This window comes from Anopheles coustani, chromosome 2 (genome assembly GCF_943734705.1).
Source record: "Anopheles coustani chromosome 2, idAnoCousDA_361_x.2, whole genome shotgun sequence".
NCBI lineage: Eukaryota > Metazoa > Arthropoda > Insecta > Diptera > Culicidae > Anopheles > Anopheles coustani.
This window is the reverse complement of record NC_071289.1, coordinates 77,450,424-77,477,738: the sequence shown is the minus strand read 5'-3', so window position 1 is coordinate 77,477,738 and position 27,315 is coordinate 77,450,424. Positions and strand designations below refer to the sequence as shown.

The 27,315-nt window shown below is 46.4% G+C and overlaps 2 protein-coding genes across 2 annotated transcripts in view; one reads left to right on the top strand and one right to left on the bottom strand.

The window, feature by feature from the left end:
- Positions 1-27,315, top strand: part of LOC131263975 (aspartate--tRNA ligase, cytoplasmic) — a 210,262-nt gene that overhangs the window by 54,573 nt on the left and 128,374 nt on the right. The gene's annotated exons all lie outside the window — the stretch shown is intronic.
- LOC131263969 (protein grainyhead) overlaps positions 1-27,315 on the bottom strand; it is a 133,491-nt gene that overhangs the window by 55,933 nt on the left and 50,243 nt on the right. Inside the window, exon 2 of the mRNA XM_058266257.1 lies at positions 1,267-1,429. Coding sequence (XP_058122240.1) covers positions 1,267-1,429 — 163 coding nt within the window. The remainder of the gene's footprint in view (positions 1-1,266; positions 1,430-27,315) is intronic.

Here is a 27,315-nt window from a genome sequence, read left to right as displayed (position 1 = left end):
TCGCCGTTAACGATTGTCCAGAGGGGAAGGGAAAAAGGATTCGATCCTCCGTGGAAAGAAGAGAGAGAGGGAGTCAGATCGGGCGCGATATCAGAATTTAGTGCGATCGGTAGATGGATTGCGTTGAGCGCCGAAGATTATGCGGCCGGTCCCGCAGCCCGGGTGGCTTTTACACAATCACCCGGAGCGCGTTTCGGCCCCAAAAACCGGCCCAATTGACGCCAGGGCGGGAAGGCGGTGATGGTGGTGGTGGTGGTTTTAGCATCACGTAAACAGCTGCGACAGGTCCTTTCGGGAGCGGTGGCGCTTTCGCTCGCCCGTTTCCCGTGTCGGAGCAGACAAAACCAAAAAAGGCAAGTGGGCGTTCGAATCGGCCGGTTCGAAAACATAACAAAACCATCGAATCAGGAAGGATGCGGCGCGTGCGGTGGCCAGGGAAGAAGGTGGGACGCTCTGGTGGCGTTTTTTTTTGTCAGCTGTCAGGCCAAATTAAATTATCGGAAAAATTGAAAGTCTCCTTTTTTATACGGGAGGGTTTTGGTTGGTTTTTTTTTGTGGACGATTTTATGCGTTCACCTTGGAGTCCTTTCTTTTATCGAGCAAGTGAAGGTGCGCAAAAACAAAATTAAAACAAAGGAATAGATTAAGAGGGCTTTCAGTTTTACTATCAAAGTTTCGCTTAGATGGAACGCGAATAAAGTAAAATAAACAAGTTTAAAGCCATTTGAGAGATTTAAAAAAAAAACAATCTAAAATCAATCAAAACTAAAACGACGTAGCAGCATTAGTTGAAACATCAACATAAACATCGACACGGCCCTGAAGGTTGTCCTCGATGCGAAAGCATCACGCATGGACGATCGCATGTACGCGCCCGGCCGTAGACTAAACCCGATCGTGTGCTCGAAAACGCAATAAACTTGACCATCCTTGCTGGGCGCTCCGTATTCGAGCAGTTTTGTGAGTGCCCCTTTTCGGATCTCAGCCGAACCGAAGTTGTTGTGCACGTGGTGCACGTCCGAGCGAGACGACAACAGCGAACGAGGTTTTTCGCACCGACACTCACAGCATCCTCGGAGTGCTTCGGAGAACGGGAGAAAGCGAGACAGCTTGTTTGCGATGCAGAACAGATCGAGCGCGAAAAGTTTACAATAATAGACGCAGTAGACCGGGAAAATGCCGAACAAATATGATGTACGCTACTGATGAAACGCTACACAAATCTACTCGCTACAGCTAAACGAAAACAAACAACGGGCCACTTACCTTCTGGCTGCGGGGATTCTTCGGCTCCTTGCGCAGATCTTCCGGCTCGCGCTTCACGTTGACCGCCTGCGACGATTGGAGCAAGTTCTGCAAGTCGGCGTGCGATAGGTTGGAGACGTCGATGGGCGTGGTCTGCCCGTTCAGCTTGCCTACCGTGTTCGCGCTGAGTCGATGGTAGCAACAAAAAAACAAGCAACAAGCGATCCACGATCAAATGACAACAGCAGCGCGAGTGCGCACATGTCCCCGCGCGCACGACGATGACGATGTCGATGATGATGACGGTGTTGACGACGAACGTGTTGCAAACGAAAGGTAGACGCAGTTCGAGCCGCGCCGGAGAGGGATAATTAACACCGAATTGCGCAGGAACAGGAACGGAAGCGGCGTAAACGTTGCGCCAAGTGTGCAAGTGCGCGGCCAAGTGTTGCAGATTTTAATAATGTTTTTGAAAGAGAAAAAAAGGAAAAAGGGGGCAGAGAAAAAACATCATTAGAAATGGGGCGAAAAGATAAGCACGGGGCGGGAAAAGCTACCGGAGAAAATGGGAATATAATACAACGTGTCATAAACTGTGCGACATTATGATGTCTAAATATTCGTTTGCTCGCCGGTTGCATCCTCCTGAAGGGTTTTCATCGCTTTCCTAAATACATAAACCGTTCTTCACCGGACCCCTCCACCCCAGACATGATGTTCGATGGGCATGGCACTGTCAGCAGAGCGGTTTTCTTTTGCACTTCTTTCCCACTCCGAGATACGAACCGCGGTCTCATCAACTCGTAAATCTGTGCGACGCGTCAACATAAAACTTCGATTTTAAGTGCCAACCTTATTAAGTGTTTGCGCTCGCCTGCAGGCAATTTACCCAATTCGAAGGGTGGGGAAAAGTGGGGAGTGAGCTTTCTTGCGCCAATTTTTAACGCCTCACGCCGCATTGAAACATAAAAATCGAATCCGTCGATGGAGCACGCCCCGATCTCGTTAGCGGAACGCGCTCCCGGAGTGGGATTTGATTATGAATGAAAAATGCATGCGCTTTCCCGTTGATTCCGTTACATTTCAGCTGCACTCGGTGGGGTTTATAAATGTAATTAAAATATTCATCCTTACCACGAGACAGAAAGAGAACGAGCAGGTGGTCGAAAGTGTGCGTGGATGATTGTAAACATCGGATAGTTTTATTGCTTTCTTTCTGTTGGGCGTGCACCGGCACGACACATGATCAAAATGTGAGCTTTTCATCAACGAAAAACACCCTGCGTTAGTTTAACATTCGGTTCGGATTTTTAATCCACCTCGAAAAACTCCATAAAATCTAGTAATATCCTTGCCCAAAATCATACCCGTTACGAGCATCCCTTGTGTAGGGGAGCAACATTTACATTTCGCGTCGATCCCTGCTTCGATCTGATTTCTAATTAAATTCTAAATTGGCCCTTTACTTAAGCGAACATAAAGGCAGCAAACGCCAATCAAAGACACACAAACCAACCGGCACGCAGAACAAACGAGCAACAATTCGGCGGATTCAATTTACATAAATTCATAATAAACACGCCACCCCTGACGAGCCATTCCCCCGCCGTCGAGCGATCGCAAGGGAAGGAAAAGTTGAGAAACGCACTGATTGATCGTAAAAGAGTAGAATCGAATCAGCCGCAACCCTTTCTTCTCCGCCCGAATGATGATCGGACTTTTGGCTATCTGTTTTCATTCCTGCAAACGGGCGGATGCGGGGGGGTTGAAATAAAATCGAGGCGGCAATTTTTGCTTTTTTATATCAGTAGGATGTGGGATTTTGTTTCTGTGTCCGTGTCCCTTTGTTTATGGTTCCTCCTCTGCTTCTTCAACCATTTTATTGACACCCCGAAAAAACCAATCTCGCGTGATATCTGGAGCGATCGTAAATATTTTTATTGAGATCTACTGAGATGAAACCCAAGGGGGATGGGAAACAGGTGGCAGTGGGCGGGAAGGAGAAAACTCAAAACAAAAACTGTATTTATGGTGTAAACTTTACGGTATTTAAATGCATGCAACCAGACGTTTCACCAGCGGTTTGGATATCGATCCCGCTGCGATCGATCGAAGGAAGAGACAAAAGAGGGAGAGAGATTTGAATTTGTATTCCGATTATGATCGTCCGATATGCTATCGGAGCCCTGGGATGAGTGCATTCGGTAGAACGTTACGATGATTATAAAAAGTTTACAACACACCGCAAGAGGAGGAGATCGTGAATTAACCTGTCTCCGAGGGGATAAAATATTTGGAGGAAACAATATATGCAACGGCGTTTCGGAAACGTTTGGTGACCGATGGTGATGTGTTTTTCCTCGAGGGCTAATTTGTTCAAATCTTGATCGTGTGCTTAACGGTCGGAAACTGTTTTACAGATCGTGTTACGATGCACTTCATCCGACTGTCGTCAGAGGTTTTATTAGTTTGGTTTATAGTTTCGGTTGCATCTACCGTTTGGATGCATCGAAACAAAAAAAGACATTCCCGTAGATCTAATAAATATTCCAATCTAGTACCTTTTCTAGGACATTCAAGATAAATGGAAAAGCTTGAATATTGAACACAGCTTCTTGATTTTTTGTATAAACTAATATGAAAATCACATAAAACAAGGTTACTAGCTCAAAACTGTTTACTCAATAGGAGTTCAAAACCAAGTGGGGGAAATGAGATAGCTCCAGGTGGAAAAGCATTAAAACGACTTTACGGTCGAGAACAAACCCATCAATTAGCCGCTACCTTGCGGAGACTTTGCCGGGGACAGACTGGGAACAGAAGAGACCCGAAACGTCCGTCCGGTCCGGTCCGATTTCCACCCGGTGTAAGGGATGATAATGGGTTCTTTATGACCGGTAGTGGTCGTATAATTGTCGTCGGTATGGTGACGTTCCGTTAGGCACGCCAGGGTCTACCAACTGTTGTGCGTTGTGCAGTGGACAGGAAAAAAGCTATATAAACGCACTGGCTAACAGCTCGCCGCGACATTGGGAATGCATTAGGGAAAAGGATCTCCTTAGGTGTTCGAGAATATTAAAGGACATTTTTGGAATGGAACTTCACTTGACATTGAAGGCCCCGATAATTTTATTCTTCTCCACTCGTGGACGTTTGCCTTTTGGAAGATTTTCGCCACAAAATGGCCATGGGTACATTTGTTCCGTCCCAAATAATTAACACATGATCAGACATCATACAACTTCACAATTCGCTGTAACGAACGTTAACGAAGCAGCAAAGTGTCGAGAAAAAATTTGTTGTGACATTTTCGGTAACGTGTTTAAGTAGAACAACATGGAAAAAGGCAAAACGGTAGTCGACGGATTCCGTTCTCAGGACCTCTCTCTATCTGGCCTCGTAAGGATTAATCGTGCCTTCGATGGAAGTAAATTGTGCAGCAGAGACGCGAGGCAAGGACGAGTGGAATAATGAAAGGAAATTAATCTGGGATTTGAAAGCGATCCTCTGCCAGTGTGATCCTTTCGATTGAATCAACAGTAAGGGTGTTTGCGACCGAAAAAAACGTCCATTCGTCGATGTAAGAGAAAGAGAGAGGAAATTAGAGAAAGGAAAACTATATTTTCTAGTTCCTTTTCTTGCCCAAAGGAAACGAAACCGTAAGATTTCTTTTTTTCTCCAGCGAATAAAAGCCTAAATCCTGCTCCCAGGACTTTTCTGGGTGGCTATAAATTAAGTTTACCTTTTGCCTACGTCTCTCTCACCGACAGCCCGAAAGGATGCCGCTGCTTGGTCCTTCGACCTTCAACTGCTGCTCGATGCCGGTGCTGGATGCAAAGCAGGCGCACTGACGGCAAACAAATTCAACACACGAGGGGCGCGAAGGGAAAACGCAACGCAAAGCACCGCGGCCGTAATCATAACAGTTCGGAAAATGATAAATAATAATGAGCAGGGAAGAGTGTTTTTTCCTTTCTTCACTTTTCTCCGGAGGGTATTGCAATCGATAGACGATGCTGTTGAGGTAAACGAAATCGAGGGATGGAATAGAAATTGGTTTATAGGATGAATGCTTTTAAAATGCTCTACTTATAATGCTTTGCCTTCATTTCCATAGAAAACACACGCCCGATTCGAATTCCGTGAACGTGTGTTGAACCATTTTTAAACGCGTTCAATAATCTTCAAAGCGTTCCGAGATTCGAGCAGAAGTAAATTATGGTAGAGTGTTCAATTCATGGAAAATAAATTTGTTTGTGGCATTAATCCATTGGCCTCTCGGCGGCACATTTGCCCTCCGAGAAGGATCTGGCAGGTTCACAAACACCCGCCGAGACGAAAGGAGTTTCCACGGTCCGACATGTCAGTTTGGATTAGGCCTAGGGGTTTCCTAGATTTTCCCGAACACCGAAAACATCTTACTGTCCCTCTGGGCCGAAGCTACGATGGATGGATGGATGGATGGACGGACGGATGGATGGATCCGATTTGGAGATCCATCAAGTGCCTCGCCCCCATGCGGTGGCGGCGTCGGTTTCCCCTCGTCGAGGTGTTGCGCCCGAATTAATCCACGGTAGCCAAGGCAAGCGTTCCACGGTGGCTGTTTGGCATTTGTTTTATCTATTTAGCGCTGCAGCGTCTTTGCTTCGAGCGTCTCCTGCGGTCAATAAGCCGATAGTTTGGAAAGCAATTTCGATAGGTAGAATGGAACGGATAAAATGTATACATCTAAAGCGAGAGTAAAGCGACCGAGGGTGGGAAGAGACGTGGGGAGCAGCATCAAAATCCCATTTGCTTGGTCTGTCGAGCCGAAGAATTTCGGCTCTAATATGATTAGCTGCCGTTTGAGCGCTATCTATCATATTTTCTCCTTCCTTCCCATTGTTTCTTCTACTTTTGTTTGTTTGTGAGCTTGACATAACAGAAAAAGCAAATAAAAATTCAAAGTAGGATACCATCCAGTGGCAGGTGACAAGCACGGGTTTATCGCGTTGACGAAGGAGTTGAGAGGCCAACCGAAAGCAAAAAAAAAAAAAAACCAAACCCGATCCCAAAACTTTATCTCCATAAAATGCTCCGATCGCTAGGAGGAGGGTTTGCTTTCAGCCCCTTTTCATCGTCACTGCCAGGTTGAGCTATTAAGAGCGATCGAAAAAATGGGAGCAGCAGCCCGTTAGACTTTCGAAGGAAAGGCTTTTTTCATTTAAATTTTATCGCAACAGCTCCGGTGCACACTCCGGGTTGAACGCAACACTTTGTTTGCACTCAATTTTAGGTGCTTTTGTCGATATTCAAATGATAGCCGACTGAAGGCGGGGACGTTTTTCTCTCGAAATAAAAGCAAATAAAACGCCCTTCTCGACTTTTACGCCGAACGGCTTTTACCGATGAGCGTGTGGAATTAACATTTGTATCGTTTCGTTTTACGACAAAAGACTTCAATCAGTGGGAGTGCGACCGTCAGCGACGAACCCGGCTTTGTTTTGTCGCGTGCAAAGATTTAAAGTCTTCAGAGAGATCGCAAAATTGATCGCGCAGTCAATCGACACCGGTGACTAGTTCCACATTGTCTCGCAGTAATCGAAGCAGGATAAATGGGTCTTCCGATCGGCGTTCAATTGGGAAGGAAGAAGTCAAATGTTTGCTAAGCCACGATAAGCATCAACATGTTCCTTTTGCTACTCGTTTTGCTACGATCTGATTTATCGAGATCTTAGAAATGAATCTGGGCAAAGGTCTCTAACGCCCTTTTTCTACGGTCCCGTGATCCTAGCATTCCGGTAGCGAAGCCCGCTTGAGCAATGAAAGCTATATAATGGCACAATCAGGAGCATTTCATCGAAAGCCCTTACAGGCTTCCCGTGTCGCAAGCTTTCTTTTTCTTTTCTCTCTCCCGCCTCCAAAAAACATCGCACTGTGGGCGACGTTCGACGGGTTCGCGGTGAAGAATGTCTCCTCATTTTCCACCCCGAACCGGGAGCTCGGGCTCGGTTTCGAATGCGATCGTGCGGGCTCGATTGGAGAGGCAGAAACATTTCTTAATTGGAACAAATGTCTCACGCCTGGCCGATCGACTGATAGGGGGAGGAGGGACGAAATTTTTACCCAATGATTCCGGATCCGGAATTCGATGATGCGATGCGAACGCGCGGTCTTCCGTCGTTCGGATATTTGACGAGGCAGGTTCGAAGCAAGTGGTTTCGTCTTTTTATGATTCACACACCCTGGGATGTAGCACTTTCGAAGTAATAATTGGAAAGGAAAGAGCGAAGAAAAGAGCACACCGCACCGTCCTGATGTTTCGAAACAAAGAATTTTACGATCATACAACGGGTGGTATGCTAATAAGTTCGTTTTAATAAACGCTTGCTATTGTTATTTAAATTTGAGATCTACTTTTACTCGTCTCATTTAGTTTGTTGCATAGCTTTGATATTGGGAAAAGGAAAAGATTTCGTTTGTTACTAATCAACGTATCATAAAACGTCCTAGCCTTCCTTGGAAATTCCTTGGCATTCAACATACAAATAACTCGTTACAACTTCAGGAAAGACAAACATTGCAGCCGATTGGTTTTGCAACACCCTTTTCCGTCGTGGACATTTTCCTGTCTTAAGGACCATCAGGAAGGGACAACATAAATCCGCCCCTTTGCGGGGCAGCTGGCACAAATTGAATTGCATACTTACTGCCATTTATGTGTGCACAATGCACCTTCCGGCGTATGTGAGTAGCAGGGAATGGAGAGAAATAGAAGGGAATGCAATTTGTAATGCCAATTTCGAAATGAAATCGGTTCACGTTTGAAATGCAAATTTTTGCAATCAAGTCCAGCACAAAGTGGACGCTTAAATGGTAGTTGTAAACGAAACGTTGTATAAAATAATCAAATGCCTTCGGAAGACACAAGAATGTTTGAAATAAAAAAACCAATTAAACAAACATTCCAACGAGCGCTGTTGATATTTTGAAGCATTATGTTGAACATTCTTAAAATTCTCATAAAATTTCATTAGCGGCGATAAGCAACACGGCTTCGCTCACATTAACAAATATCAGCATAACAAAACAATGAAAAAAAAGAAGTTTAATCGTTTCCTTTGAAACGAACGGATCTTCTTATAATATTCGGTTTGACCCTTTTAAGACACAACGCGCGATGAATGCGAAGCATCAAACAAAGGCTCGGAGGAATCGATTTGATTTGAATTCGAAAATAAATTCAATCGACTTTAAAATGGGTTCTCTCGGCGGAGAAAACCCCCGTCCGGGATGAACCCTCGTGAACAATAAGCCTCACCGTCATCGGCAAAGTCCGCCTAGTTTTTAAAGAAGTTTTCCACGGTTTATCTGCGGTTGAATGTGTCTAATTTCTAATTTATGTTCGTACCTCGGCGATGCTTACTAATCAAATTAAAATATTTCTTGCCACCGGAGGGAAAAACGGTGTTTGATACGGATGCGATGTAAGGAGGATTTTGGAACTTTAGCTATGGTAGCTCGAATGTTTTTGTTGGTTGAATCGAACTAAGTTAAAAATACTTATCTACTTTTAGAGCGATTACAGATAATTTGCATTGTTATATGGGTGGACTTTGTTTGATTTCCTTTTTGGGTTTTGATGTATGAAAAATTCAGAGCCTTGTTATATTTTCTTTTGGGTTTTAAATCAGCATTTAAACATTTTTTGTATACTTTTCCAAGAAGTAGTTACCCTTCTGCTTTCTTCAGATGTTTAACCTACATATTTTATTATCCTTCCCCACAGTAAGAGGCAGAGGGCTGATAACAATGGCGTTTATTAGCTGCAATGTGCAACTTTTTCCGCTGCAACCGATACGAATGCAGTATCGGAATGGAAGAATCTTTTACGTAAAAAATTGGAACACAAAACGTCTTTGTGTAGCTCTCCGGCATAAGGTTTTTAAAAGTTGAACTTTATTAACGGAGTGTTAATATGTGCTTCATGCAGACACCCTTCGGGGATGTTTTGCTTCCCTTCCACCTTATTTGATTTACCTGTTTTCGTAACGTGCACGCGGTGTCTCCTTTATCTCTCGGTCCAGCACACACCGATTCGATTTCCATTTCGTGCGCTTTCTTCGTATTCCCTTCTCCAGAGATTTCCCTTTCTACCGATACCAATGCGTCTCCTTTCTGGTGCCCGAGGAAATATTTTCGGGGTTCGCCACGAGAAGGAGAAAGATTTTCTGTTTTGCCTGTATCGCGGGGAGGAGGATTTTAATTTATTGGATTAAAACGTTTTTATGCTTCCCGAGCCCCGCGTTCGTAAAGATAATCTTTTCCCCGCGTGACAGTTTTTTTTTCGGCTTCTTTTCCCTTCCTGTTCACCGAACCGCGCACGGTGGATCGAAAATCCGTCCATTCTGACGCCCGGGAAACCGTATCGAAAACGATTTTCGGAGACAACCAAGCGGTTACGGCCCGAGCGCGCATCGAGCGCCACACGGTTCTCGCATTCTAGGCGAGCGCTTTGGACATCCGAACACGGCACAGATTCGGCGCTGGCGAGGTGGGCAATTATTCACACTCCAAGGAACGGCATCCGCGGAACGGCCTCCAAAATGGTGGCTTCCTGTAGCGTCCGCCGTTCAGCTGGAGTCCCTATAAATCAATATTTTTCTCGTTCGTTCGTCGCGCTGCGCGGACGGTAATTTATGCATCGACGTTTGCCCGCGCACCGATCGGGTGGCGGCTCCGAATGGAAACGATAACGACGACGACGACGAAGGAGAATCCATTCGCCATGGCGGAAGAAAAGGTGTCTAGGTGATTAAGTACTCTCGGCGTTCACCGTACACCTCCGTAAAGGGATGTTCTATAGGATTTCTCATCTCTCCCTTCACGAGCGCTCGTGGTGGAAGTATTGATTAACTAGTTTATTAATATGTGTGACATAAATTAAGCTTCCCTCGGAAAGGAACATTTAGCCAGAAAAACATTAGTCTAAATCAAATCTTGGAAAAAAAACTAACTGGAAATAAAGTGTCTGAAAATGGCACACGAGCCGAAACGCCGCATGAGAATTTTATTTGCATATTTAATCGCTTGTATTTAAACCAAATCAAAACCATATTTATCAATCGCTCGTGTCGAATGAAATTGGCAATATTGTACGCGCCATAAATACGGGGCTATATTTCACGCTCAAAGTGTAACTTTTATGCTCCTTTCCATTCAAACATCCAGCTTCAGCAGAACGTTCCAATCATCCACCGTCGAGTGTGTTATTAAAATCCCACGCCAAATCGTTCGTTTTCCCCTGGCCACCCAGGGCACGATCCCGGTTCCCGAAATCGATCGCCCATTCGGCCGCCGATCGTCCGATTAGATGGTTGGCTTCCGGGCCCGCGATGGAAAGCGCGGAAAAGTGCTTGCCCTTTGCGGCGTTTGTTTTCATGCGAGGGCGCGCGCGCGCCATCATCATAACGCCGATCATAACGGGCCCCGCCGAATGGGTGGGTGGATTTTTCGCGATGGGTGGGCACGGCAGCGATGCATTGCGATGGAAAATCGCCCTCGGCCCCTCGGCTGAAGATTGCGATTCGCGGAGGCAGCAAAGGGTCTCGCTCGCGTGTGTGAGGATATAAATTTAGATATCAGACGTCAGGCCGGACCTCGGACCTCGCACCGTTAGCATTCCTACGTATGCGAAGGCCCTCGACAGGCCCATGTTACCGACGTAGGGCGATGCAAAGATACCAGACAGCGCAGAAGAAACACACCGTTTATCGTACGACTTCAACTCTAAATGGCGTCAAGCGAGGATCGCCACACGTAAGCTGCCACGCAAGCTCTCGCGTTCCGCTGTTCGGTGGAAGAAAGCCGAAGCTCGGCGAATAACAAGAATAACTGTAATTTTCCTACCCCAATAACCCCTCTCCCCCTCTCACCCGGGTGGGCCATCTCCCGTCAGAAGTGCGATAAGTGTGCGCGGTATGTAATGAAATATTTAAATAACAATTCGACACAAACAACGGTTTAGGTGGGAGCTCGCGGGTGAGGTGGGCGGTTGGGAAGAAACAGGAGGCAAACAAAGATCACCAGCGAGCGGAGAGAAGGTCACGACGATAAAACTGAAAATAATGTTCAGTAGAGCCGAAGACTCTTCCCTATTGAGTATTAGTTTTCTTACCGCTACCCAAAAGCGCTTTAGGTCATCGCTTCGGCACACGTGAGGATAGCGGAATACTGTATGCGCCAAACCCATACCGAACAAATGTGGCCGTGTGGTGCCTCTTTCATCTTTCCCTCAACTTATTGTTGCACATTTTTCTTGTTTTTGGCAGAGAATGAAAACGCGAAAAGGCGTCTTACTGTGGCGCACGAAAGAAAGGCGTTGGCGCCCGCGGTCGACCGAAACCTGCAAGTGACAGGTGATGGATGAGCATCAAGTCTCACCTTAGTCTTCCGACAATTTGTAAGTGCGTGTATGTGTGTGTGTATGATTTTTTTATACCTCTCTTAAGGTTGACTCAGCGCTGGTGATGATTTATTTGTGTTCGATTTCTTGGAAGAAGGTGTTAAGATGATCACGCGTCGACCGAAAGTGTGAAGAGTGAGGGTAAACATGATGTACGCACTGTGTGGGACGCGCACGATGTTTGTGTAAGAGATTTAAACGGAGCTGTGCGAATATAAAAATTATAAATTGTGGAAGAGAATGGACAGCTTGTTTTCTTAAAAACTAAGTTCGATACTCTACTTCAGGATTTTAACACCTAAAATATGCATAAGAAATCACAGTTATTTTTGAACGATTTCTTTATCATTTAAATATGATGAAAGTTCAATGGAAAGTCATTACCGGGGCATTGAATTTCTTCCCTTCAGACCCACCACTGATATTCTTTTCATCGCGCTTATCATCGATTACGATTCATCCATCTCGGGAGCAACGATAACCTTTCCCGATAGCTTTCCGCGGAGGTTGCCGCAAGGAGTATGCGCTTGGCTTAATTGCACCGAGGAAAACAATTACAAAAACCCCTGGCCACATCTATCTGCCGGGCGATCTCCCGAAAACCGAACCGATCCAATCGGAAGCCGAACCGCAAACGATCGTAATGAATAATGGATCGCACTCGGGGCAGGCCCGGAGGCCATTGAAAAGCCACCCACGGGGTTGGAAAAGCCGGCTGTGGGAGGGAGTTTCGATTGTAATCGCGTACGCAGGCGAAACAATGCTTAATCGAGCGAGCGGATCGACGATCGCACGCGGGATTTAATGACGCTGAAGATGCCGAAGATCCCGATGGTGCGAGGGGCCCTGCCCGTCTGTTGCTTTCGGGTGAATGGCATTCGTTGGGTGGTCCTTCCACCTCCGTGATCTTTCCCTTTCGAAACAATCGAGTTCCAGTGGGAGGTACGAACCTCCACTGCAGGCCATCCTTGCCGTCCGGAAGCTTGTAGTACTCGTACACGAACGTGCCATTGTTGTTGTGGTGCAGCTGATGAATTTGCTGCTGCTCCTGCTCCTGCTGATGCTGCTGCTGCTGCTGCTGCTGCTGCTGCTGATGGTGGTGGTGGTGGTGATGGTGATGGATGTGGTGGTGCTGATCGTCCTGGCCGTGGTGCTGATCGTGCTGCTGGTCGTGCTGTTGCTGCTGGTGATGCTGCTGGATGAGGTTCAGGGAGGGGGAAAGCGACGGATCGGTGACGCCCGCGTCATCCACCGGGCTGGACGATACCCCCGGATGGCCTCCGCTGTTGCCGCCCATCATGCCACCCGTCGTCAGCGGCGACTGTTGGTCATAATATCTGAAAACGTAGGGAAGAACCGATCGAACCGATTTGTTTTGTACTGCGTCCGAAACCGCTTCGCGTGGGGCTTACCGCGCGTACGTGAGGGGTGTGTTGTTGCTGGAGGAGTTGGGCGTGGAGTTGCCGGTGGCCAGGTGGATGATGTTGCTGCTGTCGGCACCGGCGTGCACCGGCGACGGGTCGGCCGACATCGGCGAGTCGGACTGATGGTGCTGGGCGGCCGATTGGGTTCGTCGTCTGCAGAAGAGTTTGAGTTCGGGTTCGGAAATTCGAGTTCACAAAACCGTAAGGAGTCCAAATAACCGAACGAAAATGTTGCAAGGAATAAATGAACACAAAAACACAACGAAACCAATAGTTCCACCAAACCTTCTCGAGACATAGAGTCGCTCTAAATGTTTCTTGTCAACCTAATAACAAGAGCCTTCCCAAACAGTACATTTATTGGTCGTGATTAACATGCTTCTACATTCCCACTAGGTTGGCTTTGTAAATTGAATAAAAAGAAAATTATTGTAAGGTGTGAAACTTGAGAAAAAAAACCTCACCCTTCGTAAGTGAAACATATTCTTAGCAAATCTCGTCCATACGTTCCTTTAACGTTCGAACACTCCTTCCATCCATAATACCACCACCCCTTAGGGTAACGGCGGAAGTTGATCGTGCGTATCCTAGCCGTCAACAGGCCCCAAACAAAGCAAAGCGCAAGGGAAAACGCGAAGCAAGAACATGAGCGTACGCTTTTCGTCGTGGGGTGCGACCTGTCCCCGGGGAGGAAGTGAGAGTGTTTCGCTTCATTTGCATATCTATGCACGCGGAACTGTATTTTGATAAGCGAATGAAAGAATAACAAGCCGCCGTCGTCGAGCAGCGGGCTGGCTCGCTTTTGCACAAAACGGAGCGCTTTCGTTCAGGTGGTGGCCTGAGAATCAACCCCTTTTCCGAAAGGAAGAAAATACACTGTTCTTTCCTTCCGTAATGCGAGAATGGAAACGGCTGTGATTTGGTGAATTGAAAAAAAAAGACAGCTCGTGTTTCTGAAGACGCCCGGCTCGGGGTTTTAGAAATTGTGCTGTTCACTTTTTATCAAATCTTTTCCTTCGAATAATAATTTCCATTCTCAAGAAGTGAGTGAAACTGACAGGATGGTTTATTCATTAAAAAAAACTTCACTCTTTTTGACGGCAGCTCAACACTTCCGCACTTGGTGATGCTTGTTTGAAGGAGTATCAAGTTTCAAGTGGATTTTCACACATCAGCTCGTGTTTTTTTGTTTCAAACAAAACATAAAACATGCAAAGTTGTTCTGATGAAATTAATTTATGAACTATCCTTCGATTTCTTCAATGATCATAAATCTTGCAATGGCGTTATTGGAATGAATAAATAAAATTTCCATAAATTGTGCACTAGAAATGCCTAGTTATTTCGCAGGTAAACAAAAAAAAGGCTCAAGTAATGCATTCCACGTGGAAAAGAAATCAATCCCGAGCGGGTCCTTCCCCGTAGACTTCAACCGGGAGTTTTAGAAACCGTTCCACGGAAAGTAGTGTTCGAAGGGGGGAGTGAGGATCGAGAGGCATGATTGAACACGATCGAAACACCGACAACGCCACACTAAGTATCGCTAATAATATGTAAAACAATTTTTATTTGTATGCTAATTCCGCCGAGTGCTATTAATTTTTCTCTAGCTGACCGTAAATCAGCGCCATGTTTGCCATTTATTCCTCCAGGGCCTTTTTGCCCCGCACTCCCACCTATGCTCGACCGTTCCCTCCACCAGATATCTCACTGAGAGCCACGCCCCGGACGATGCGAGAGTGAGAGGGAGTTCGCCACCCCCACCTCCCCTACGGAGCCATTTTGCCACCTGCCATTTTTATTACGATCCATACGGAATTGCCCTGCCAAGGGGAAGGGTGTGCGGGTAGCCTTTTTTTTAATTTATTTAGTTAGTGAACCAATTTAGTTTCGCTCGCGTCGCGGGTGATTTGTTCGTGAGTGTGTGCCGGTGCGCTTTCGAGTGCGCGTGTAATTCAAACTTCGCAATGGAGTAGGAAATCTAGAGCATGCCAGGTTGCGGAAATACCGCTAGCAACAAAGTTTGACGATGCCTATTAACATTTTCAACAGCGAGAAATACGAAGCAGGGATGAATTGCAAATTACTTTTCCCAAAAATTAATATTTACAACATGTTCGACAAACTTATGCGTGGAAATTAAAAAGCACCGCCATTTGAATACCAAATCCCCTACAAAGCGCCTACATGCCCATTTGAATCAATTTATGTTGAAAATCAGTGTCCACATTCTCTCACCGCATTAATTTAAACCACACATCGCCCGGAGTCCACACGACCTTGAACAAATCATAAATTACCAGCGCGACGCACTGCTTCGACGAGCATCGCGAATATCTACCGAATATTCATCGAAACGAAATTTTATCGCACCCAAGCAGCGTCAGATCAGATTTCATCACGATTGTTTTCTCGGAAATCGGTGTTTTGCTCCACGAACAACACATCGCGTGCGATAATGCACCGTTGGAGTGTGATGTACGGGATAGGAAGTCTTTTCGAGCGGAGGATGTGCGTGTGTGTGTGGAAGGAGGTTTGAAAAAAGGAAAAAAAAACACGCACACAAAACTCTGTCATATCGATTATTCGAGGTCGAAATTAGACGACACATTTCGGATGGGGTGAATTATCACACCAACAACATCACCAGACTAATCAAAAGCATACGCACACGCACGCACATAAACGCACACCTGCATATTATTACGACGGACACAACAAAACGCGAGCTTGTGTAAAAGAGGTCGGTAAAATCTATCACCTCGAAATGTCATTCGAATGTTAATTTCGTTCCTATTCACCAGCGAGCGCGATTCGTCTTCCCAAAAATTTTAATGTGACCTGACGGTGGTGGCATCGAAGGAAAAAATATTGATTACGAAACGTTGCAAATGGCCCAAAGCCAACACCGATCAAATGGTATTTTCCTTAAACGATCGGTGGGGAACGAAAATTTACCTTCCATTTCTTTGGTGGCGGAGGAAGAAAACAAAACGGCTCCAAAGACGAGAGCGCCTGCTACCTTAGAAGTCCTCGAACGATCGATCGATCGACCCGATCGAAAGGGGCTCGTAAATGGATCGTCAAACGGAAGCACCCGCCTCGGTAACGACAAGCAATTAATTTGAGACCGTAATTGAGCCTTCTCGCTCGTTCGGGACGTTCTCCTGCAACGACGCCGACCGCTGGCGGCTGGCTCACCCTAATCACCGCCGGCCACCAGCCACCAGGGGTGCAGCATGCCCGAGCCGAGGACGGAAAATGCAAATATTCTTGGCACTTGCCGAGTGAATATGATTTTAATTACCCACGCCAACTCCGGCGGCTCCGAAACTGCACCTGATCGTGCGTTGAACGATCGACGTTAGCGACACCAACACATCGACACCGCTCGGTCGTCCCTGTCATCATGGCATTGTCGTCGCCCTTCATTCTTTCTCCTTCCTTTACCCACGCCAAACGTTAATTACCTTCGTCGCATCTTCTGTCCCATCGGCGACGTTCGTCGCTTGTCAGGCGCGTTGTAGTCTTTCGTCCGAACGGAGTGCGAACAACAGCAACGGATTTTGAGAAGCGGAGTAAAAATGATATCTCGGCGACACAACCGCGGGAAAGGCGCCACAACACTTCCGCTGGTGCGAAATTAATTGCGTTTCAATTGCATTTTAATGCACTGCCTAGTCGCAGCGCCTTGGTAGAACTCCGGGTGGTGGGATTTTATAATGCGCTGCGCCATTTCTTCCACTAATTCTAGCGCACAGGAAGGGCAGCGCAGGGTAATGATCGTAAAAACGGAACCGGGCGCTCATAAAATGCGCTGAGAAATGTAATCAATGGACCGAATAAGGATATCCGTGCGAGAGAGGGAAAAGTTTATAGCTAGATTTTAATTACAGTATGGAAATTATGCGGCAGAAAATAATCCTTTATGTCACTCTCAGTTCTTCAGGAGTGCAGGTTACAGAAGTCTTGTGCAGTGTGAATGTCCCATTACGATAAATTACCCGCGAGACAGCTGGCCCCAAATCGTGTGCTTCCCGGGCCGAACGAAAAAGGGCAAACCTAACGCAATCAGCTGATTGATCGCATCGCAAGTTAATTTCAGCCGTTTGCCAGCTCCCTCTAGTCGCTTTTTTTCGAACGCCCACCCAAAACCACCGACCACCAACCAGTAACCCTAATGCCGGTGAAGGTCCTAAACTGTCGTAAATAACTAACGCCGGCCCCAACTCGCGCTCCCTTCGGTTCCGTTGCTTAGTTCCACATTCCAGCCGCGTGTCAGGAAATAAATCTTTCTCCAGCCGGCACCGCTCGATTCGGTTCGTAAATGGCACTAAATGCAGCCATCGATCGATTCCATTAGCGAACCAGGCGAGGGTTTGAGGCCTGAGATTATTCCCCTGCCACCGAGCACCCCACGGCAGTGTAGGTGTTTTTGGATTGTTTCTCCGACTATTTGCCAGGGTGTATGTAATTTATATTTTGTTTGCCCCGCTAAACATTCCCACAGCCCCCCAAACCGTCACCCGCCGTGGGTTGGAGTTGGCGTGGTCTTAAGGAACCGTCTCCTGCCTGGTGTCAAGCTGGCGGCCCACAAAGCTCATGCAAATGCCAGCCATCGGTTGGCATTAAATGCTTTCCGGGCAATGACAAACGTTTGTGCAGCGGTCAGTCGGAAATGAATCAATCGCGTTGGAAGGTGTTTATTTGACAGACTTTGAAACGAATGCTTCCGAGCGTCTTTGAGACGAATGTGTCTTCAAGAGGAAAAAATATAATTGTGTCTTGATGAAAAGTAACATTTACTAACCACAATCTAAACCCAACTTCAACTTCGACCAAACTCTTGGGGAGTTGGTTTAGAAGTTTGTTTTTCTTATGCCGCAACATAAATCACTCCCTCCCCCCCTTCAACATTGGCTAATGGAGCGCTTCTGGAATGCTGTCCATAAATTACTGCGGGGGCCACTTCATTTCAGAACAATTAATTATCTCTCCTTCGCCAACAAACACCTCACCAGGCCCGATATTGTTGCATATGTTGCATATGTTTATTGGCCGCTTCTGGTGTCCTTCGATCGGTAAACCACCCACCTCCCCCTACCGTCGACCTCTTTGCTTCTCCGCTTCCGCGACGCGGAGCACGATTCTAAGTCGGTTGTTTATTGATATATCAAATTTAAATTCAAGTTGAGAAAAGGAAAAAATAAAGGGAATGCCTTAGCGGCGTTCCGGTGTTGTTGTTGTTGTTGGGTGGCGATACCGATCGGAAGCATTGTCCGAAAGCGACACCGACGAGACGGAGGGGTGGAACGGGGGTGGAATTCAATGGGAAACCACCGAGAGAGGCAGGCAAAAAGGGTTATAATAACGACAAAAAATATACTTGCCCACCCTTAGCCCTTGCCCTGCACTGTGATCGGGCCTGATTGCGGACTTTAAGTGCGCAAGTTTTATATATGCAACTACACGAAAGCGCCCCCGAGCGGTAAAACTGTCAAACTGGTGGCGCGCAATGGCGAGAAAAAAGCGACCGACCCGCAAAACAAACGACATCCCGGGCAAGGGCTGGAAGGAAGGAAATTATTGAACGATTTGCTCGCGGGTTATGGGCGTCTTTGGGAGTCGGCCCCGTTTTCTTCATTGTTATGCCAACGGTGTGCGGTGTGTGTGTGTGTTCCTCCCGCGATTCAAACGCCATCGCGAATGGCACTTATTGAGTCGTAAGACGCATGGGAAAACACTTGCTGAACGTTGGCGATAGTGTGAAAAAAGGAACGACCCAAACGAACGGTAAACATTGCGAAGCAAAGGAAGCGGAAAAACGTGGATCTTCGGACCGATAGCGGTTGGCGTTTGGCACGGTTTGTGTGCACAGCCTCCAGCTTCACTGCTCTTTTTTTGATTTTTTGTTTCAGCTTTGCTCAATCCAAAAGCAAAAACCTTTGTCCGGACCGAAAGGTTAGCCTTTTGTTCGTGCTCCTGCCTCGTGTGAGGCAGTATTGATTAAAATGCATAATTTTCCATAACCAGATCGACACCGATCGGATCCGTTTTCTCCTCTTTTTTTCCCATTTGTTTCAGTTTCGTTACGTCTCCTTCCACTTTGTTTTGCGCAACACCCCATTCGGTGGCTCTTAACTATTGCGACACTTCGCGTTCGCAATTACTAACCGAAGGTAACCGAAATTTTGAAAAAAATGAATCGAGGTAATAATAAAATACGCACAGAGGGAACCTTTCAATCCCATTCCGGCATTTTCACGCGATGTTCTCCCCGAGGGCGCATTCGACGGTTATGTGAACGTGCGTTTATGTGTGTCTGAGGCAGAGGCCACATTTTGCCAACCGCTGTTCTCCGCCGTGCTCGATTGATGTGAGCCGAAACGCAGACGAAGCACCATTTAACAACGCTTTCCCGTTTTCCCCACATCCCACGACGGGACGGCGTCCCGCGACTCCTTCCCTTGGCCTTTTGTTTTGTTTCGCACTTCCGGCTTTCCGAAAAACACTGCAACTGGCGACAATTTTTCCAGCGGGAGACACACATTCCCCGGTGAGACGGTTTTGCGTGCGTATGATTGGCCCCTTTTGTCCTTTTTCGGAGTTTCAAAAGTGAGCAGAGCGATCGCTCACCGTCCCGCGGAGGATATGGGAAGAAAATACTCGGCCCGTTCGAGTGAAAATGACGATCGATTTTTCCCATGATTATAACCTGCCCTCGGGGGAATCTAATTTCCTTTCCACACCTTTTGCTCCGTTGGGTTTCATTTGTTTCGAGCCAGCAGTGTGAGAAAATTAGCGGAACAAGCTTGACCAAATTGACTTTTGGACACCTATTTAAGATTAAATCAGATGTTTTCTTTCTAGAAGGTCCTTGAGGCATGAATTAATTTATTTGCTTTACTTTATCATTTTAATGAATTTGTTTTTCTTTTTTTATAAGAAAAGAACAGACTTGAAAAGAAAGGAAAAATATTACCAAGACAAAACTATACGGACCATCTCTAAGCTAAACTTTCGAAACGAACCGATCGAGGGTTGAAACAAATCCTATTAAGCTACAAGCGAAATTAATCAATCGCCTTGCAGTCATCGGACAAAAATGTTTGCAATTTTGTACCATCAATTACCCGGCCAGCTCCGTAGCATTTCTAGGAATATTTCGTTCGCTGCCCACAGACGAAACCAGTAGCCGGTGCCAAAGCGAATTAATTAGGTTCGGCTTAGGCGAGTTCGTTCACGCACATCCTACCTACATGGTAAAACAAGTCCTCACGGCTAAACGGCTCGCTGTGTGTGTGTGTGTGTGTGTGTGATTGTCTGTTGCGAGAGATGTTGGTGCGATTTGTGCCCGTCACTTGGTTGTCCCAAAACCATTAGTAATCGAAGTCTGGCGTCGAAGACTTTCTGCGACTTCCCCCAGCGCGCGCGCGCGCGAAGGAGTTGCGATTATTTTTCGTTTCGTTCCGCTCTACCACCCTACCAAGTCTTGTGTGTGTCTGTGTCATTGGGGTGGATAAATTAATCCCCCCAGAGCGGGGCGGCAGATCTGGTAACTCGAGCAGTTGTGCGGGTTTTGATCGGAGCTTGATAAGACCGAGTGCTCGTTCAATGACGGAAGTGAACACGGAACGCAACAATTCCTTCGACAACCCCCGGGTTGGGGAGGGACCCGAAGGGGTTGGCGACGTGTTGTGCGAAATCAGATTGATAAATAGACCCGGCCACCGACGCCGCCGAAGTCGCCGGAGAGACGCCGGGAGTTTGAGAAACTCCAAAAGCCAAATTAATGACCATAGACAATCGGGGCGAGTGCGACCCAGTTCTGGTAGGTATCTGTTCGCAAACAACAACGAAAAAAAACGACATAACACAAAACTAAATGCTCTAGGTGGTGGTCCTTGGGCTGGGTCAGGTTTGATCGGGCCAATGATTATTAATTTGGTCCAATTATTAATTAGTGGGTTTAGCAGCAAAACTATCACGCAGATTTCTCTTTTATGGAAGATGATTGATTGGCAAATCTTTGGAGTGGACAGTTGAATTTTATAATGTGCTGCTAACCTTTTCAATGGAATGAACTTTGAATTGAAAAGTTTGTATTACCCACTTCGAAGTAGGAAAAAACAATAAAAAATCAAATAGTTTAAAACTTCACCAAACAAGTAAAAATCTTCCAATTGCATAATGAGTTTATCAATTCTTTATCTTTGAAGCTTGCACCGAACAGTCATGTTATTCATGCACCAATTAATTTAATTCAGCTGTAAAGCCAGCTCACAGCTCGCTCCATTCAACATTCAACCGGCGCCGAAGAGCCAGAAGAACCGGAAATCAGATCGAACGACGGTTAAAGCAGAAGAAGCACATCGATCGATTCGCTCGCCCGCAGCAGATGGCGGCCTCGGCCCCGTAATCAATGAGCACTTGCACTCGTAATGATATAATTGATTGGTACATTCGATTAATCTTATCATCGTGCCCCCATCGGGCGTACCTTCCCCCGTCAGTCCTCCACCACAAGCGAAATCGCTCCGGTTCAAATTGAATTGACCCGATCGGGCTGGAATTTGCGTCGCCAACGATTGACCGAGGGCACGATTAACGTTCCGCCCCGTACGGTTGTTGCCTCGAGTGATGCTGCACAGGTTGGTGCAGTTTGTTGCACTTTATTGCGGCTACCGGGGATCGTTTCCTAACGCATCGTTCCGGCGGAAAAAATACACAGCTCCGGAGCGGCAACGGCAACACTCTACGGAGGCGGTTAATAAATAATCGTTCGCCCGGTGGAGAGTGCGAGAAAGACTTCTTCAAACAGGAGGAAATATACTTTGAAGAAGACTATCTACGACCAGCAACACACAAACACACACACACTTGCCCATTCGGGGCCGTGTTCGACTGCCTGGCCACCATTCGTCACATTCGTCGCTTTACATAATAAATTATTCGATATTAATTATTGGCCCGACCGGGGCGAAGGCTTCCCCGGGACGCTCCGTGTCTTAGATTTGTTATAATCTGTTTTGCTGCGACCAGTGGGCAGCCACGTACACCCCACGGTGTCCCAATTTGCCTTCCTCGCCGCGGCCGTGTGTGTGCGGGTTTTTCTTCTCGCCCGTGCGCCCCAAGCTGGGCTTTTCCGTCGCGCCCAACCGAGGGGAGTCATAATTAATTTACCACCAACCGAACGACGAACCGAAACGAACATGATACCGACGGCGATAGGAACGGTGTCTCATTTGTTGAATTTCAGTGCGACAAAATTTCGTAGCTTTGGCTTGTGTGAAAATGGGAAAAAAAGATTAGAAATTTTTTAAATCAAAATGAATAACTTCCAACCTTTTTTTTTCTTTAAGGAAGACGTTTTCTCAAAAACGGCAATGAAGTGGAATCAGTTTTAGATTTGCATGTTATCTCGCCGCTGTAAACCGTATTACAAACGAACTTTACATTTTATTACATTGCACGCGATTCGAATCCACGGCCGGTGCATGGAAAATAAAAAATACACACAGGCACACACACTTGTCGTACAAAACTCGCGTCGATCGGTCTTGGACGTGATGGGAAGATGAACGATCGATGCACCGATCGGTTCGGGCTTGTGGACCGATAAAATATTAGCTGCAAAAACAGATTGCCCCAAAGTGGTCAGCCGAGCGATGCAACGATGCTTCATCCCAAGGTTCCCAGGTTCGGAAAAGCCCGAGCGAAAACACCAACACACGCAAACGGGGAAGCACCGTATCTTCGCCGGCGTGCGGGGTGTCCTGCATTCGACTTATAAAATGCAAATTAGGATAAATTTATATTCAAATTGTAAATCGTGTCCAACACTGAAACGTTGTTGTTCCCGCTGCACGTAGCACCGCCCGTTTCGCCTGCGCTCGCGAATGTTATGATGCTGCTGCTGATGATGATGATCGGGAGGATGATTACCATCATCGTCATCTTCAGCCGGCAACGGAGCATCTCGAACGGTGTGTCCGGCTGTTTGCAGTTTTACGATCGCCGCACCTCATCCCGGCGCGCGTTTCCAAGAAGATCATCAAGCGAAGAAGAGACGGACAGATAAGGCGAACAGGGGAAAAGCCTGGGAAAAAGCCAACGCATCGGGCATTTGGCCGATGCAGGGCAGATTTGTTGCGTTGCCGCTTTTGCTCGGTATCTCTTTCTCAGCTACAATTTCCGCGATCTTCAGGTGTAAGGATTTGTTTTTGTCGCTCGGAATGAATTATGAGGTGTACGTCGGGAAACCGTGTTTTTTCACGAACGAGCGCAGGTGTTGTGGATATTATTTTCATGATACACTTTCTTACATTTTATGTAGCGCCATCTTTGTGCGGTTTTGAAGCGAGGAAGTGTGATGTTAAAACGGTTTTGTAGATAAATTAAATTAGCTCTCACTTCTATCATTTTATTTGAATGAAATTATGAACCTTGTAAAACTGTGGAAAATTTAATCTAACTTGCAAATACAAGGGGTGTTGCTCAAGAGCACCGATCATTGGAAAATTATTGAATGGCACGTTGTTATTAATTATAGGAACATAGGAAAGGAAAAAAAAGACAAACCGACTCGAAAAAGCCAGCGGGCGGGACGAAAGGTAAACACACCGCGGGGGGAAGGCGACCACGCATGAAACATCCGCCCGCTCCGGAGCATGTATGTTAGTGCTAATGATTATTTATGTGTTGCAAACACGCGTCACCGACGCTGTCGCCATGTCGCCCGGTTTTCGCCCGGGCGTCGCGTTTCAAGCGCATTGCGATCAACATTGCTGTCGCCAAGGGGAAGCAAGCAGGGGCGTCGGGTGAAGATAGATGACCGACGACCCTTTCCGCAACACGGCGAGTCCCTCTGGCCTGCGACACCGTGCGGCGATAAATAGCCAAACGTTGCCAAAGGTTTGAATGGTAATTTCTCTCGAGCTAGCTCCGGCAAACATTGCGCAAAATTATTCCTCCAAGAATTGGCCTATCAAGCATTCGATGCATCGATCTTCTGGCAAACGGTGTGTGTTTGTGTGCGTGAGAAAGATCCTCGCACATAAAAAGCATGACACCAACGCCGGACCGTGGAACTCCTTCGACCAAGTGATGGAGGGTCCATCGAAACGGGCTTTAGATGGGCTTAAGATAGGGCCGGGCCAAACATTTAACCGAAACATATATTTTCGAAAGCTCCACCAAACTCCGGTGGACACCCGCCCACTCGGAAGCTCGGGACAGTGGACGGGTTTCCCCGCGCCAACCCGTGCTAGCTGGTCCCCTTAATTATGACACTTGCTGGCTGGCCATTATTAATGACACCCGGGTTGTTTCGGGTACGCTTTCGGGTCGCCTGACGAAGATTGAGTGCCTTCGATTTGTTCCTTTGTGGCGTTTTTTTTTTTGTTTTGTTTTTCCTTTGTTCATTCATACCAACGCACGAAGAAACACGGACCTATTGTTTTACTAAGTGCAGGAGATGATTTTCTATTTTAATCCGATAGGAAGAAGAACGATTCTGTTTGAGTCCAATATCTATCCAATAGTTTCAGCTCCTGATTTTTTGGATGGAAGAGTGACATTGAACACTGGCAGAGACTGTTTAAAAAATTTGAATAATCTTTACAGCATCGGTTAGTGATTCATGAATTGTGGGTTCAAATTCCATTTTTCTATGAGACAAAAAGTCGTACGATCAGTATAGAAATTAAGGCTTGAACACCTCAAAAGAATTGAAATAACGAGTGGGAGTTTAGCATTATTATAAAGAAATCCGCTTTGACAAAAAAAAATCATTCTTTAGCATACTAAAAACATAACTAATGAGCAACAAAATGAAAATATTGACCATCCACGCTTTCAAACAGAACTCCCCCTTTTTCGGATGAAAACGCACCGTCTCCAAAATACTAGGCAGAAAAGAATTGAACATATTGATGGCAATATTCCACACTGATGCCGCTAATAAGTACAAATTGGTTTCGTTATCCCAATTAATGAAATGTATACAGAACCACCCCGTGCCGTGGAGACACCCAATAAACGTTCCGGTCTATCGAGGAAGAAGATTGTTTAATTACGATGCTGCGCCATTTCTAAGCCGCCAATATACGACCCAACCGGCGAGATGATCGCAGGTGTCCGTAGCGGCATCAGCAAGCATCGGCGGGAAGGAAGTATATTCTTTACTTTTTCCTTCGGCCTCCCCTAATGGCTGCGATATTTCAAAATTCACAACCAAGCGAATCGGTTACGAGTGGACGAGGACGACCGAAAACCTCCCAAAACGCGACCACATACTGAGGCGCTCCGAAATCCCGTGGCACGTACCCAGCGTCCCGGCCGAAATGGAGATTAGGCTAGCGCAACGCCGGTTTTGGGGCTGGGGCCTAATAAGACCCCATTATGCCGACCCTCGTCCAGGCCGGAGCCGTGGCATCCCATGGGTGGTGACCATCATTATGTTGGCAGAGATTTCCCTCTAGTTTATGACACGAAAACTCGATGGGTTGTAAATAACTTGAAGAAATAGAACTGGTAAAACGCATAGATTCAATAAGCAAAACTCTTCTTCCGTCGTTTTCATGGGAGTTTGATTTGAAAATCTTTGTTTAAATAACAATCCGCAGATTCATTAACATAGTTTTAATCAATACACCCACAAAACAGAGAGAAAAGAAAACGTTGAATGCCAAATTGGGTGAGTAATCAGATCGAACAGCGAAAAAAGGTTAAGTGGGCTTAAAGATTTAATAAAGAGCGCCAGGAACAATGAACCACATTTCGATTGGCAAGTGTAGCTCGTAAATTGGACTCCAGTGCAATAAATGACGTTAAAAAACACCGTCACACACACACACATTATTACATTCCCAATCGTACCCCAATCGAACCGTGGCAGACGGCACGCGAAACATTTACGAACGCTGGCGAAAGGATCGTAAAAACAACCTCTGCGAGATGGCGCCGCACTCCGTTCGTGCCCCGTACTTCCGTTCCTCCCACCGGGCGCAGTCTCAAGGACATGGCGTTGATTTGATAAATAATTTACATACTACCGTACAGGCCGCTTGCTTTCGGTCCCGTCACGCGCACAGCCGAAGCCGTAGTAATGTCGATGCCAATCCGTCCGATCGACGCACGACAAATGACTTCCTTTCGGGCTGACGGAGGTCTTATTAAAAGCCCTCACAACTCGCCACCACCCCACCTTTTTCTTGAACGGACGGGGGTGTGCATTGATTCAATTATAAATTCTACCGCGTTGTGATTAAAGTCGATCACGCCGCACCGCACTGGCGTTCGGGGTTGGATCGGTTATGACCGATCGGAAAATATGATATACGAATGTGTTCGCCTTAATGGGTGTTAACGAAAGAATTGATCGGTTATCAGTTCCTGATTAAAGTTGATCAGTTTGAAAAGCAATGCATTTATTCGCTCATAGCTAAAGTTGAATTCTAGATTTGCTTTAATGCATTGCTTTGCATAAAAAAAGATTAAGTATTTGATAAAATAATGTGATAAGCATTAGCTAACGCTTTGCAATAAAATGTTACTGATGATACAGGAATATTGAAAGGCATTTATAGTTGATATGAAAATAAATATTCATATCAAACGTAACGCTTCTAAAGCCAGCGGACATTCCTTTGCCAACGCTCGGTGGAATAATCTTCACAATGTTGCAGTTAATTTAAAAATAAAACATGGGTTTCAGGTGTTATGTTTTCTTTTCTGCAGCTTTGCGGACGATTCCGTAGGAATTTGACATTTGGCGTAAGCCCCTAGCGGAAAGCATGTATTTTTTACTTATTCTTGCTCGCCCTTCCCGAACCTTCCCAAGCCATTCACCACGATCTCGGTATTTGGCGAGCGTACTTGAGCGCAAATCCCCTCGATCGACCGTATCGAGCCCAATCGTAGACGATTGGCGTCTCGGTCGGTCACTTCAGGGATCGGAGGACGGTGAGCGAATCCACCCGTAATACGATACGATTTGCTCGACTAATTTCCTCCCCTATTGGATCCCTTTACCCCCTTCTCTGTTGTTTTTTTTTTGTTTTGTTTTGTTTTACGCCCAACCAACATCTCAATGTACAGCGGGAATGATGAGCGTGGAGTCGAAACCCCACCGAGCTGTCCATGAAGACGATCGCATCGGTCTTCACAAGTTCATCGGAGCAAATGGGAGAAGAGGGGACG